The sequence below is a fragment of the Pleurodeles waltl genome, chromosome 1_1 (assembly GCF_031143425.1).
Source record: "Pleurodeles waltl isolate 20211129_DDA chromosome 1_1, aPleWal1.hap1.20221129, whole genome shotgun sequence".
Lineage (NCBI taxonomy): Eukaryota > Metazoa > Chordata > Amphibia > Caudata > Salamandridae > Pleurodeles > Pleurodeles waltl.
Window position 1 is genome coordinate 442214994 of NC_090436.1, and position 16479 is coordinate 442231472.

Sequence of the window (16479 nt, forward strand, 5' to 3'; positions counted from 1 at the left end):
AACAGCACCTGATTAGATAAGGAAAGTGTGGTACCCGGAACTGCTGGGCACGAGCATCAGTCTTCTGATCAGGCTGCAGCTTTGGGGTGCTCTTTGGTTGCAGCAGCAAGGCAGTGGCTTGTGCAATCCTCATGCTTGGAGATTGAATGGAAACAGTTAACTCCATTCAACCTCCCACCCAAAGGTATTGATGTCATTCTGGTAGCCAGGCGTCCCTTCACAAAATCAGTAAATGCCTGCTATTGGGATAACTTGGTGGGTTGGTGCAGTACTCTGCAGATTGACCTATTTCAAGCCAAACTAATTGAAGTGTTGCTTTTTTCGTTGTCTCTTGCCCACAAGGACTTGGTATGGTCACCAGGAAAGGTTATGTTCGATGGCATCTGTCGCTGTAGATACACATGGTATGCATGAGCTCGCCATCTGGTGTTGGGTCGGAGTGTTACAAGTTGTTTTTCTTCGAAGAAGTGTTTTCGAGTCACGGGACCGAGTGACTCCACCTTCTGTGCTCATTGCGCATGGGCGTCGACTCCATCTTCGATTGTTTTCTTTCCGCCATCGGGTTCGGACGTGTTCATGTCGCTCCGAGTTTCGGAACGGAAAGATAGCTGAAGACGGAAGATTTTCGACGGTATCGTTGCGATCCGGTTACAGATAGACACATACGACGACGCGTTGAACATCGAAGCGCTTCGGTGCCCTTCGGGGTAGATTTCGGCACCCCGTCGGGGCCTAGTCGGCCCGACCGCGTGGAGGACAACGCCGATGGATCGGACCCCGTTTCGATTCTGCCCCGAATGCCACAACAAATATCCTTATACGGACCTGCACTCGGTCTGTAATCTGTGCCTGTCACCCGAGCACAGTGAAGAATCCTGCGAGGCCTGTCGGGCGTTCCGGTCCCGAAAAACTCTGCGCGACCGTCGAGCGAGAAGACTGCAGATGGCGTCCACGCCAAAAGAGCGTCGACAGTTCGAGACAGAAGAAGAACAGGAGGAATCCTTTTCCATCCAGGATTCAGACTCCGACGAGCTACACTCTACAAGAACTGTGAGTAAGACGTCGAGATCAAACCCTAAAAAAGGAAAGAAGGCCCAGGGGACGCCACTGCCAACCGGCCATGGCTCCACCCAAATTCTCGGTGACCAACAATCGGCACCGAAAAAGGCCCATACAGTGTCGAGATCGTCCGACTTCGGTCGAGACACCGGCACGCAGCCTCCTCGGGACCGAGAGAGTGCTAAACAGAAGCATCGACACCGAGAGTTCGGTGTCGACACCGATCGACGCCGAGACAGTGGCGCCGAAGACCATAGAGGCCAAGAATTTTCGGCACAGAAAAAGAGGAAGGTTACCTCGGAGCCGAAAAAACAATCGACAGGGCTTTCGGAGCCGAAAAAAGCGACATCAGACCCTGTTTCTGGCTCCTATACCGAAGAGCATTCTATGTCTTCTCAAATGAAGAAACATAGATTTGAACAAGAACTGCAATCCACTGACGTGGATCACACGCAAAAGCGTATCTTTATTCAGCAGGGGACTGGGAAGATCAGTACCCTTCCACCTGTCAAACGAAAGAGAACGCTTCAGTTTACTCCTCAGCAACAAACAACACAAAAGGTAACACCTCCTCCCTCGCCTCCACCTGTAACTCCGGCTTCGCCAACTTACACCCCGTCACATTCGCCAGCTCACACCGCCATGAGCCACGACGACCAAGATCAGGATGCGTGGGACTTGTACGACGCACCAGTGTCTGATAACAGCCCAGACACATACCCAACTAGGCCATCACCACCGGAAGACAGCACAGCCTACTCACAAGTGGTGGCTAGAGCAGCTCTATTCCATAATGTGGAACTACACTCGGAACAAGTAGAGGATGATTTTTTATTTAACACCCTCTCCTCAACCCACAGCTCCTACCAAAGCCTGCCGATGCTCCCAGGCATGCTACGCCATGCAAAGGACATTTTCAAGGAGCCAGTTAAAAGTAGGGCAGTGACGCCTAGGGTGGACAAAAAGTATAAGGCGCCTCCTACGGACCCTGTCTTCATCACCTCTCAGCTGCCACCAGACTCTGTGGTGGTAGGGGCTGCCAGAAAACGGGCAAACTCGCACACTTCTGGGGATGCACCTCCCCCAGATAAAGAAAGTAGGAAGTTCGATGCAGCCGGGAAGAGGGTTGCCGTCCAAGCAGCAAACCAGTGGCGCATCGCAAATTCACAAGCGCTGCTAGCGCGATACGACAGAGCCCACTGGGATGAGATGCAGCATCTCATTGAACATCTCCCAAAAGATCTGCAAAAAAGAGCAAAACAGGTTGTTGAGGAGGGTCAAAACATTTCCAACAATCAAATACGCTCCTCCATGGATGCAGCAGACACGGCCGCAAGAACCATTAATACGTCGGTTACCATCCGTAGGCACGCATGGCTCAGAACGTCTGGATTCAAGCCAGAAATTCAGCAGGCAGTGCTTAACATGCCAGTAAACGAGAAACTTCTGTTCGGTCCGGAGGTCGACACAGCTATAGAAAAGCTCAAGAAGGACACTGACACTGCCAAGGCCATGGGCGCACTCTACTCCCCGCAGAGCAGAGGATCTTATAACACCTTCCGCAAAACACCTTTTAGAGGAGGGTTTCGGGGTCAGGCCACACAAGCTAGCACCTCACAGTCCGCACCGCCCACCTACCAGGGACAGTACAGAGGAGGTTTTCGGGGCCAGTATAGAGGGGGGCAATTTCCTAGGAATAGAGGAAGATTTCAAAGCCCCAAAACCACTACCAACAAGCAGTGACTCACACGTCACTCACCCCTCCCACACAACACCAGTGGGGGGGAGGATACATCAATATTACGAAGCATGGGACAAAATAACTACAGATACATGGGTCCTAGCAATTATCCAACATGGTTATTGCATAGAATTCATGCAATTCCCTCCAGACATACCACCAAAATCACAAAATTTATCAAAATACCATTCACAACTTCTAGAGATAGAAGTTCAAGCACTACTGCAAAAAAATGCAATAGAATTAGTACCAAGCACACAAATAAACACAGGAGTTTATTCACTGTACTTCTTGATACCAAAAAAGGACGAAACACTGAGACCAATTCTAGACCTCAGGGTAGTAAACACATTCATCAAATCAGACCACTTTCACATGGTCACACTACAAGAAGTGTTACCATTGCTCAGAAAACACGACTACATGACAACCCTAGACCTCAAGGACGCATATTTCCATATACCAATCCATCAATCACACAGGAAATATCTAAGGTTTGTATTCAAAGGAATACATTACCAATTCAAAGTATTGCCTTTTGGTTTAACAACCGCTCCAAGAGTATTCACAAAGTGCCTAGCAGTAGTCGCTGCACACATCAGAAGGCAGCAAATACATGTGTTCCCGTATCTAGACGACTGGCTAATCAAAACCAGTTCGCTCACACAATGCTCAAACCACACAAATCAAGTCATACAAACCCTCTACAATTTAGGGTTCACCGTCAACTTTGCAAAATCAAACATTCTGCCAAGCAAAGTACAGCAATATCTAGGAGCCATAATAGACACGACAAAAGGAGTAGCAACGCCAACTCCACAAAGGATCCACAATTTCAACAGGGTCATTCAACACATGTCTCCAAACCAAACAATACAAGCAAGAACAATACTACAGCTCCTAGGCATGATGTCCTCATGCATAGCCATTGTCCCAAACGCAAGACTGCACATGAGGCCCTTACAACAGTGCCTAGCCTCACAGTGGTCTCAAGCACAGGGTCACCTTCTAGATCTGGTGTTGCTAGACCGCCAAACTTACCTATCGCTTCTATGGTGGAACAGTATAAATTTAAACATAGGGCGGCCTTTCCAAGACCCAGTGCCACAGTACGTAATAACAACAGATGCTTCCATGACAGGGTGGGGAGCACATCTCAATCAACACAACATAAGAGGACAATGGAACATACATCAAACAAAACTGCATATAAATCATCTAGAATTATTAGCAGTTTTTCAAGCACTAAAAGCTTTCCAACCAATCATAACCCACAAATACATCCTTGTCAAAACAGACAACATGACAACGATGTATTATCTAAACAAACAAGGAGGAACACATTCAACGCAGTTAAGCTTGTTAGCTCAAAAAATATGGAAGTGGGCAATCCACCATCAAATTGGTCTAATAGCACAGTTTATTCCGGGGATCCAGAATCAGCTGGCAGACAATCTCTCTCGAGATCACCAGCAAGTCCACGAATGGGAAATCCACCCACAAATTCTGAACACCTACTTCACACTCTGGGGAACACCACAAATAGACTTATTTGCAACAAAAGAGAACGCAAAATGCCAAAACTTCGCGTCCAGATACCCACACAAGCAATCCCAAGGCAATGCCCTATGGATGAACTGGTCAGGAATATTTGCTTACGCTTTTCCTCCTCTCCCTCTCCTTCCTTACCTAGTAAACAAATTGAGTCAAAACAAACTCAAACTCATTTTAATAGCACCAACGTGGGCAAGACAACCCTGGTACACAACACTGCTAGATCTGTCTGTAGTACCACACATCAAACTGCCCAACAAACCAGATCTGTTAACGCAACACAACCAACAGATCAGACACCCGGACCCAGCATCGCTGAATCTAGCAATCTGGCTCCTGAAATCCTAGAATTCGGACACTTACAACTTAGCCAAGAGTGTATGGAAGTCATAAAGCAGGCCAGAAGGCCATCCACTAGACACTGCTACGCAAGTAAGTGGAAAAGATTTGTTTGTTACTGCCATCATAATCAGATACAACCACTAGAGGCTACTCCAAAACATATAGTAGATTACTTGCTCCATTTACAAAAAGCAAAGCTAGCCTTCTCTTCTATTAAAATACACCTTGCAGCAATATCTGCATACCTGCAAACTACATATTCAACTTCCTTGTATAGGATACCAGTTATCAAAGCATTCATAGAAGGGCTTAAAAGAATTATACCACCAAGAACACCACCTGTTCCTTCATGGAACCTAAACGTGGTTCTAACAAGACTCATGGGCCCACCCTTCGAACCCATGCACTCTTGCGGAATACAATTCCTCACCTGGAAAGTTGCCTTTCTCATCGCCATTACATCTCTAAGAAGAGTAAGTGAAATTCAAGCGTTCACAACACAAGAGCCTTTTATACAAATACATAAAAATAAGGTCGTCCTACGACCTAATCCAAAATTTTTACCAAAAGTTATTTCTCCATTCCATCTAAATCAAACGGTAGAATTACCAGTATTCTTCCCACAGCCAGATTCTGTGGCTGAAAGAGCACTACATACATTAGATGTCAAAAGAGCATTAATGTACTACATTGACAGAACGAAGAACATCAGAAAAACTAAACAGCTATTTATTGCATTCCAAAAACCTCATGCAGGTAACCCCATATCAAAACAAGGTATAGCCAGATGGATAGTTAAATGCATCCAAATCTGCTACCTTAAAGCAAAAAGACAACTGCCCATTACTCCCAGGGCACATTCAACAAGGAAAAAAGGTGCTTCAATGGCCTTTTTAGGAAACATCCCAATGCAAGAAATATGTAAGGCAGCCACTTGGTCTACGCCTCACACATTCACCAAACACTACTGTATAGATGTGCTATCCGCACAACAAGCTACAGTAGGTCAAGCTGTATTAAGAACTCTATTTCAGACAACTTCTACTCCTACAGGCTAAACCACCGCTTATGGGGAACTAACTGCTTACTAGTCTATGCATACCATGTGTATCTACAGCGACAGATGCCATCGAACTGAAAATGTCACTTACCCAGTGTACATCTGTTCGTGGCATCAGTCGCTGAGATTCACATGGACCCACCCACCTCCCCGGAAGCCTGTAGCAGTTCAGAAGTTACCTTCAATTTTGTACATTTGTATATATATTACTTAATCCTTTAATAGGTACATACTTACATTTTTCATTGCGCGGGCACTATTACTATAGTACAACTCCTACCTCACCCTCTGCGGGGAAAACAATCGAAGATGGAGTCGACGCCCATGCGCAATGAGCACAGAAGGTGGAGTCACTCGGTCCCGTGACTCGAAAACACTTCTTCGAAGAAAAACAACTTGTAACACTCCGACCCAACACCAGATGGCGAGCTCATGCATACCATGTGAATCTCAGCGACTGATGCCACGAACAGATGTACACTGGGTAAGTGACATTTTCATTCTTGTCTCTTTTGGCTTTTTTACATTTGCCGGACCAGACCCCTCTTTATTTAAATCACCTGCTGTGATGTGTTTTGAAAGATCTGCAATATATTTTTCCTCCCACACCTTTCATCACGCCTGGGGGACCTGAATTTAGTATTCACATTCCTATTGTGTACTCCTTTTGAAATGCTCACTGCTGTTTTTTGCAGCGCCTCATTTTAAAGTCAGTTTTATCCATCCCCATAATATTGGAGAAGTGGGTGAGTTAGCTACAAGCCTTCGCTGTCAACCCGTCATACACAATATTTTTTCCAGACAAGCTGATTTGAAGAACTCCAGCCCCTTTCTCCCGAAAGTGGTAACTTCTTTTCACATGGGGCAAAACCTAACCCACCTGGCATTTTTCACTCCTCCGTACTCCTCTGAGAAGGAAAGACTCCATTGGCTGGATCCCAAAAGATCTCAAAGCTTCTACCTTGATCGTACTAGGAGCCATTGTGTGGATGATTACCTCTTAGATGGATTCACTGGAGCAACGAAGGGCAGAACAATGCAGAAAAGGAGTCTTTCTCGCTGGATTGTTCTTTGCATCAAATCTGCTATGTACTGGCTAAGAAGTAGCCCCCTAGAGGCTTGTGGGCTCATTTAACCAGATCCTAAGCTGCTTCCACTGCATTGGCACACAGAGTGTCTGTTGTGGACATTTGCCAGGCTGCTACTTGGGTGTCACTCCATACGTTCACAGATCACTTCTGCTTTGATAGCCGGATATCGCAGGTGGGGTACTTTGAGCTGTTCCACAGATCCACCATCTTAGTAGGTACTGATTTGGTACCTGTTCACAAGGTGAGGTATCATGAGACCAGCTTACTTAACTTCAGTAACACTCTTTCTGTTTGATACTCTAACAGTAGATTTCTGGACTCCTTTGCCACCTAACGCGGTCCCAATTCTAGAGAGTTGCATTCTGGTCAAAGTCATTCTGCTATTGACCACAAACAACCTAGAAAGCAAATGCATTGGAACACATAGGTGGTGCATATATGCAACTCTGTAAATCACTTCCAGAGCTGATAAAAGTTAGTGCAGAGCTGCACACCACCACCTACTGGCACGAAGGGGTATTGTTTGAAAATTTCTAGATCCAGTCTGATACCTGGGGAATATTCAAATGATGAGGAATCTGCAGTTAGATTATCCACCAGAAAGAGCATTACCAGAGGTAAGTTACTTGTTCTTTGACGTGATGAATTACTTTGTGAAGGCACAGAATATCCTCAGTTCACTTGGTCTCTGCCTTCCCAGCAAATGCCACCTGATGCATTGAGCATATGCTTTCTTTTTATACACAAAACAACTTGCACGCCTGAAAATACACCAGTTTAAGCAGCATGAGAATTAATACTGGTTGACTGTGAGATGAAAATCGAGCTAGCAGAAGTTGAATTTAAGTGTGAGAAACAGTGAGTGACACCACATGCACCTTAACTGCCATTTCCATTGCTGCCACATTTGGGGTGTATGGATGTGTGAGTCTTTGAATGTGGAATGGACCACCGATGTGGACAACTTTCCTGTTCAAAACCCATCACTGTTGGATGATGGGTGCTTGCCACCTGTTTTTGAGGTCGTAGAGTGGAAGTGAGGGGAGCCATGTACCAGCAGCACTGAGAGAAATTGGCATGATGACATCAATATCTTGCAATAAGTTATTACAGGTGCTTAGTGATGAAATTTCTTACTTAAGACACGTTTTGAATTTAAGACACTCCTAATTAAAAATGAATTACTACATAATATAGGGACTTAATAGGCTCTCCCTCATTATAAGCTAATATTATGTGCTATATTGCCTCATTTTTTTCCAGATTGCAGCCAAGGAACTCAACATTTTCTGTCATTTGGATCATAACTTCATGACAGCAAGTATTCCAACTCACAGATTGTTTGTACATGTGCGCCGGCTCGTAGCTAAGGGATTCAAGGTAATGTTATGTTACTTCTGGTCCTTCAGAAAATGTTGGTGTTTAATTGTTTTGTTGCTCCCAATAAAATGCAGAGAGCCTTAACATATCTGGTACATGACCCCAAAGAGTGGACTTTGTTTATTGTAACATTTTATAATCATTGGAGATTACATTTTGTACCACTGTCATCCTAACCCCTCCCCCGGAGGGGCTGCCACCTGGGGCATAAGTCATGCAAAGGGTGTGTGTGTGTGTGGGGGGGGGTGGTGTTGTGTCCACCCCTTCCCCAATGCTGCCACCCCCCCTGCAGCTTTGGTGACTGCCATCTTCCTGAGGCACATAGAATGTAGGGGGGGGTCCGTGCACCCACTTCCCCGATTGGAGCCCCTTATGGCCCTGGGGACCGCCACCCCCCAGGGCCGGCTCCTGCTACCTCCTGAGATGCCGACCCTCAGGAGCTAGCTGTTTGTTTTTGCTTGGCGGGAGCTGCCAGCTCCCACCAAGCAAAAGCAAACATAGCTTTGCTTTCAGCAAGCAGGAGCTGTGAAACAGCTCCCACTTGCTGAAAGCAGAATATTCATCTCTTTCCCAGCACACTAACATGCATGCAGCGAAAGAGATGAAAACATTGCTCCCGCAAGTAGGGAGCTGTTATTTAAAGCAGCTCCCTGCTTGCGAGAGCAGTGCAGTTTCCCGTAGGAAACAGGAGCCGGCTGGGACTGCGGGGCATGGAGGCTTGCCCTGTGGTCTCCGAGAATTGCAGAGGTGCAGGAGTTGAGAGGGGGGGAGGTACCTTTTCAAGGTGGTACTGCAGATCTGCAGTTCCAACTTGAAAAGTTATCTGCTAAAGACGCTCGAGGAACAATAACAATGGTAAAGTTACAGACACACAAGGTCACTGGAGACACTACCACAGCATCTTGTAAGCAGCTGTACTGTAGGAGAGGCACTATATATTTGTCTTCCAGGGGATCCTCATCAATAGTCATAAACACTGAATATTCCCACCCATGTGCGGGGACCCCAGAGCATGTATCAAGTACATAAGCATATAATATACATATGTAAAAAACATTATATTTATATACATCGTTACAGCCTACAGTAAAGGCTAAAAATGCCACTTACAATAGCTTTTCCTTTAATAAACCTCTTACCAGACTCTAATATTTTTGTAAAAACAGAAGAAAGAGAGAGTATAGGATGCAGAACTACAGCTTTTATTAAATTGAAAACTGAAGAGAAATCCATAGGCATTATTAGCCAATAGGCTGCATTTAAAAGTATAGCAAAGAAAAAACGGGCACCGTGCCTTTAAGAGCTCCAGAACGTCCTGTATCCCATCATGCCCAGAGGTGACTGTTGGTTGACAGATCAGTTCTTTTTTCCGGCTCCTTCAGTGAGAATCCGAGAGCACTAGCTCTTCAGTTTTTTCACTAATTTAGGAAAAAATTACTAACACAACAACAGGTTTTTACCTTCATTCGATGTTTTTAAGTACCTAATGTACTTTAAAGTTTTTTTCTGACTGAAAAATAATTTTTATCAGTCTCAAAATACTATCTCTTTTTAACAAATGCCCAACCTGTGGGAGATGCCAATCTCTGACCCACACTCTGTCTATATTGTCTGCTTTCCGGTTTCTCATCAGCCTGAAACTTGTAAAAGTTTCTCAAAGAGGACTCTAAAACACAGAGAAAAGAGCAAACTGCAGGCAGTTCAGGAGAGAGGAAAGGTACTGCCTTCAAGAGCCTCCTTTTAAAGAACCCTTCTCTCAAGAACACAGAGGAAGATCACGAGAAAAAGGCTGTTCAGCCTCACCGTCTACAAGTAGGAGCTCTACAGTAAAAGAAACCCCTATCTTTTTGACATCAGGATTGTCGTTGAGGGTGCCAGTTCAACGCTCGTCGCCATTGAAGAGACCATTTTGGTGAAGAAATTGCTGTCAAGACACTTTAAAAGCCCCGTCAACTCACGCAAAGTCAACGTTGAGTCATGGTAGATCACCGGCAACAAGATCGCCATTAACCCACATGACGTCGCACAGAAGATCGATGTTGCCTTAACCCTCAGATCCACAAGACTCAACATTAAGACTTACTCCGCGGTGCTCAACATCGGCTATAGAGACTCCGTTACCTACATCGAAAGCCACCTTACATCGGCCACTGTTCACACATTTATCGATGTCAAGACATGCACAACGTCACAAGGAGAGAGTTAGGTCGACATCATGCTTAAGTTTATTGACGTTGAGAAGTAGATCTCTTTCCTCAGAGATCACAATTCTACCTACAGAGAGTGTCCCAGTGGCAGAAAAGTCTCCCATGCACTCCCAACATCTCTCTCATCGCCAGCAAAGTCCAGGATTGAATTACTCCCGAACCTACTTGCCGTCCAAACGTACACTTAACGCCTAAACGTACACCACCATTTACTTTTTCATCTGATTCAGCTGCTCTTCAAGTGAGTCTATACAGGCAGAGGTCTCCAGCTACGACACCATGGTCTTGCAGGACAAGATCACTGAAACCACATAAGAGTTCTTAGCCAAGGTCTTGCCACTCCTAGCGCCCAAGTTCTCACCGCAAACCTAAATCACGTTAGTGTTCCACGACTTCTCACTCATCTGTGAGAGAATATTCACCAACGTTGTCTGACTCACCTCCTTTGAGGGTCTGTCCGGTGGACGACCTTGTTACATTTAATGATGTGCTTGTCAGAGGGGCAGCGAAGTTGAACATAGACATTGAGACACCTCTACGTCATCTGCAATATTTGAGACACTCTATCCCAGATCGCCTTCAAGACCGCTCCTACCATTTGTCCCAGGGAGTCTGGAGCACACCATGCAACGTTTCCTGAGTCCAGCTTCTGTGCTTGCTGCACCATCAAGACTTCTGAAGAATTACAAAGCTCCTGACCAGAACCCTCTATTTCTGTGGTCTGATCCTCCTCCAGACTCTGTGATAGTCGCAGCTGCAAGAAAGGCCCATGTTACTGCGTCATCTTCTACAGTCCTGCCAGATAAGGACAGTAAACCGTTTGATTCAGTGGGGATGAAGATGTGTAATACCTCTGCATCTTTCATGAAGGTGGCCAGTGCCTCCGCACTACTTGGGAGGTATGATAGATCATTGTGGGACTCCCCGTCCAGATTTACAGAGAAATTGTCAAGGAGGATGACAAGTTATTCAGGAAATCCTAGAGGAAGGCGGCCAGGTTGCAAATCAGGTCAGCAGTGCTGCAGGCAGTGCCTCTGACCTTGCTGCTCATGGCTATTCTCATAGATTACGCCAAAAAGAGTACACAGTTCCTAAACAGAAGAGATCAGAAAGATAGGCACAGGTTCAACACAAACACTTCTACGAATTGGAAGCGAAAGCCATCACACATCCAATGGATGTCATGCTTCATCATAGGGCCAGCTCCTCGTCAGACCGGCGCTGCAATGTCTGACGGGCCCCACAGAGGGGCACTTTGCCGGAGATCTTAAATGAAAGTGTGTGCCATAGTAAGGGCAGGAATAAATTCAAACCTCCCCTCAGAAGAAAAGCAGAAGAGAGAAGAAGAAATAAAATTGGCTCAAGAACCTCCGAACCGTAAATTTTAATTCATGTGGAGGACCTTGGTCAATATTAAAAACAGACAGAGAGGGGAGTGGGGATAAGGTTCACCCACTCTCCAAACAAAACAAAGCTTATAGGGACACTTTCCTTTAGCTAATCTCTACGGTCAACCTGTTTCGCCCCCTCAATGTCCTTACAGATCGTTTGGCGCTTCATCAGGACCAAAAATAACAAAATCTCCTCAGCTGCATTGTATACACTGAATGGGTTTTAAAGAGAAGAAACTACTTACATAAAACACTACACTGCTTATAGCCTAAATAGGCGAACCCTCCCATCCTAGGGAATGAGTTCCTTGGGACAAAACAGACCTTGCGACTCGCATCGCTATATTCCGCGTGGTCCTTCGCTAAAGACAGCTCACTGTGTGTCCCCAATGCCAGACTGCACATGAGACCTATACAACAAGCGCTGGAAGATCAGTGGTCTCAGTATTCCAACCTTTAGGACGACATAGTAATTATCACACAAGAAGCCAAGCAGTCACTCAAATGGTGGATGCAGAGCCAGCATTTACACCAGGAACTCCCTACACAGACTCTGATCACAGATGCTTCCCTCCAGGGTTGGTAAGCTCACATGGGCTCCGTGCAAGTTCAAGGCTTGTGGTTGGACAAGAAACAGCTCTATCACATAAACATGCTGGAACTCAAGGCAGTCTGTCTAGCGCTGAAGTCTCTATATCCGTCAATAGAGATGAGCTCCCTGCTTATTCAAACAGACAACACAACCACAATACATTATTTGAACAAATAGGGAGGGACTATCTCATGTCCCCTATAACTGGAGGCACAAGCCATCTGGAGATGGCTAATAGCCAGAGACCTAACAATTTTGGCTGTTCACTTACCAGGATCTCTGAACACTCAAGCAGACTCCTTAAGTCACACCTTCACAGAGGCTCACGACTGGGTTGTAAACTACGTCACTCAAGCAATTTTGTTTGGGAATGAGGGCAACTGCAATTTAGAGCTGTTTGAAGATGAAGCAAACAAAAAATGCCCAAGCATTGCATCCAGGTTCTACCGACCAGGGACAAACGGGAATTTTCTGTATGCATTCCCCTGATGCCCCCCACCCCTCCTATTCCTCTGATACTGACCGTCATCAACAAGTTCTTGAGAGACAGGACCAGAATGATCCTTCTAGCCCCAGAATGGCCCTCCAGGGTTGGTACATAGACCTTCTCTATCTGTCAGAAAGACTACACAGGAGACTGCCGTGCAGACCGGATCTTCTCCACAAGCTCAGAGGGAAGATATTCCACCTCAACCTTCCCTCGCTGAGCTTGACAGCATGGCTTCTGAATTCCTGTAGCATGGACATTTAGGATTCTCTCAGGAGTGCATGAACATTCTAAAAGAATCAAAACAACCTTATACTAGACGTTCTTAGTCCTTTAAATGGAAAAGGTTTTACATGTGGTGTATTCAGAATGATTTCCATCTAATTCTGGGACAAGCAGAGTTTATATTACTCTACCTCCTCCATCTACCAAAATCGGCGTTACAGTTCTCTTCTATTAAGGTACACTTGTTAGCAATTACTGCTTGTAGAAAATCACCTTCTCAACTGTCATTCTTTCAAATACCTGTGGTGAAAGATTTCCTAGAAGGTTTAAAGAAGGTGTTCTCTCCTGTACCTTCCCCCCTTTCCTCCTTGGAAGTTGAATGTGGTACTTTCAAAACTTATGGGTCATTTTCTGAACTGATACATAAGGCTTCCTTACAGCATCTTACATGGAAGACTGCTTTTCTAGTGGCAGTTACTTCGGCGGTCTCTCTCTCTGTGCCAAAGAGCCTTACATGTTTTTTCATGCCAACAGGGTAGTGATGTGGACTCATCCCTGTTTCCTCACCAAGTTGGTGTCTAAATTTCACATTAAACAGACATTTTCGCTTCCCACGTTCTTTCCTAACCCTTCCTCACCTGAGTAAAGAGCTTTACACTCTCTAGACCTCAAAAGAGTACTGAAGTTTTAACTACATAAAGCCAAAGCCATCCGAGAGTCTGTTAAACTCTTTGTAAACTATGGCCCTGCGAGGACAGGCATCGCCTCCTCCAAACAAACCATCTCCAGAGGAATAGTTTCTTGCATTATGTTCATTTACAAGTTGGCCAACAACCAGTTGCCTGCCAGGCCCAAAGCACACTCCACAAGAGGCAAGGTGGCAACAGCAGCCCTGCTAAAGAACATCCCCATCTCCAAAGTCTACAAAGCGGCTGCTTGGAGAACGATGCACACTTTCACAAATCATTACTGTCTAGACTCCGACACCAGGACAGAAACCAATGTAGGGAAGGCCTCCTTAAACTCGAAAATATGGTGTTTGCTTTTGATTCGTCTGCAAGTATGGGATGGGCTTGCTTTTTATTCAGTGCTTATAACTATTGATGAGGATCCCCTGAGAAGAGAAGGATAATTTACTTACCTGTAATCCTAGTTCTCTTCCATAGGAATCCTCATCAAAGTCATAAGCAACCCACCTACCTCCCTGGACGAATCTTGCATGCAGCACCATATACTTACCTCTAGTGTATTGTTCATGTCACGATAAAAAAGTACTGACCGAACTGTCACTCATCAGTCACCTCTGGGGCATGATGGAGTACTAGAAGTCCTGCAGGTCTTAAAGGCACTGTGCCAGTATTTTTTTTGTTATGCGTTCAAATGCAGCCTATTGGCTAATAATGCCTGTGGATTTCTGCTCAGTTTTTGCTTTAATAAAAGCTGTGGTTCTGCACTCCATACTCTCTATCTTCAGTTTTTACAGAAATGTTAGTCTGGAAAGAGGTTTATTAAAGGAAAAGCTAATGCAAGTGGCATTTTTAGCCTTTACTGTAGGCTACATAGATGCTGATAAATATGTTTTTTTACATAGGTGTATATTATATGGTATGTTTATTTATTTTATATGTGCCCTGGGGTCCCCGCACGTGGGCCGTAGTATTCAGTGCTTATAACTTTGATGAGGATTCCCCTGGAAGAGAACTCGGATTACAGATAAGTAACTTATCCATACCCAACGAGGTAGCACTTGCTAGTTACCCAGTAGAAAGTACTCCAGTTGGGTAGACATTCTGCCCAAATTGGTGGCCTCTTCTGGGATAAATACGCAGGGCAGGATTTGTTCTAGCATGATACTCATTTGACAGAAAGGGAAGCACTTACAGATATAAACAAAGCAGGTGCCCAAGATCAAAGCCCACTCATATAAGGTACTAATCATCCTAATTACTGGTGCATGCTCAAGGCAAAGCAAGTGATTTTTCTGTGCATTTCCACCTTCAAAGGTTATCTGTAATCCTTGATGGAGATGTTTGCCTCCTTGCTTTTTTCCAGTGCAGTATCTCATGTAGTGACTGTGACAAGTGGGTTCTTTCTTGTCAACTGCTGCTGAGACCTCCACCGGCCATAGGTGACATGAAGTTGGGTGGTTATAGGGGGTTGGCTGCAGGACCTGGCCAGAGACCAAGCCCTGCAGCCAACCTACGCCATGCACAGGGCAAATGCCGTGAGTGGAGTTGGGTGCTTTTAGGAGGATGGGTGCAAGGCCTGGCTGTAGGCCAGGCTCTGTGGGCAACACCCACCAGGCACGGCCAAAGGCCGTGCCCAACAGATGTTGGATTAACATTTAATAATTAAAATTACTTTACATTTAAAAAAACATAGAAATTCTCTGAAAAAACGAAGGTTACAGGGACATTATAGTTAGGAAATAGCATTAAAAAACTTTGGAATTACCCTTTAAAAACCAAAAGTTACAGGGGCGTTCTAGTTAGGTTTAGATTTTACACGCACAAAACCATAGAAATTCAGCAGTTATGGTTAGTTATTTCAAGTGACTATAACTCGTGCCCTAAAGTAATTATAACTCGCTCCCTTGCTATTCACTTCTAATGACCACAGCTATTACAGCACGCATGACTTCTTTCATAACATCATTGATAATATCACTGTAACATTTGTTGTAAAATTATTAATTAATAAACTACATGGTGGTACATGTCAAGTTACCTTAAATAACTCTAACTATAACCAGGTGAATTTCTGTGGTTTTGTACGTTTAAAATGTGAGCCTAACTAGACCATACCTGTAACCTTTGTTTTTTTTTAAGGTAGATAGATAATCCATCTGAAGATCCAGTAAGTCTAAATACCGAGCAGCCTACATCAAACGTCGTTTTGGCTTCTAAATTGAACCCCTTTAAAAATAATTCCAGATTAAGAAGAATTTTAGAAACCTTTGAGATCAGTAAAATACACAGAGGTGCACCAACTGTGATGAATTGTCAGAAGGGAAAGAGACAGCCAGGCCTTTACTCTGTTTCAGCTGCTTCAATTAGTTTTTTCCCCATTAGCTGATTTGAGGATATTCACATGTTTTTCTCATCCTTCACTGTCAAGTAAGCATATCTTAATAGACCCATTTCAGGATGGCTAATTTTGGTAACGAGAGCTTGTTCTGGATCCTTAAACCAATGGTCTGTTGGATGCCGGGAAACAATGTTGTCCAACATCACACACAGTCCGTTTCAACTTGTGACATGAGGTAGAACCAGAAGTCCTACCCATGACTTTGTAAATCTGTGACACTACTCAGAGTTCTTTTTCTGATTTTCTGTGTTTTTCCCAAAATG

At 44.8% G+C, this 16479-nt stretch overlaps 1 protein-coding gene across 3 annotated transcripts in view; it reads left to right on the forward strand.

The window, feature by feature from the left end:
- Nucleotides 1-16479, forward strand: part of MSH3 (mutS homolog 3) — a 1766808-nt gene that overhangs the window by 120654 nt on the left and 1629675 nt on the right. For all 3 annotated transcript variants that reach the window (XM_069224514.1, XM_069224522.1, XM_069224532.1), the window contains exon 5: nt 8111-8227. In XM_069224514.1, the coding sequence (XP_069080615.1) occupies nt 8111-8227 (117 nt within the window). The remainder of the gene's footprint in view (nt 1-8110; nt 8228-16479) is intronic.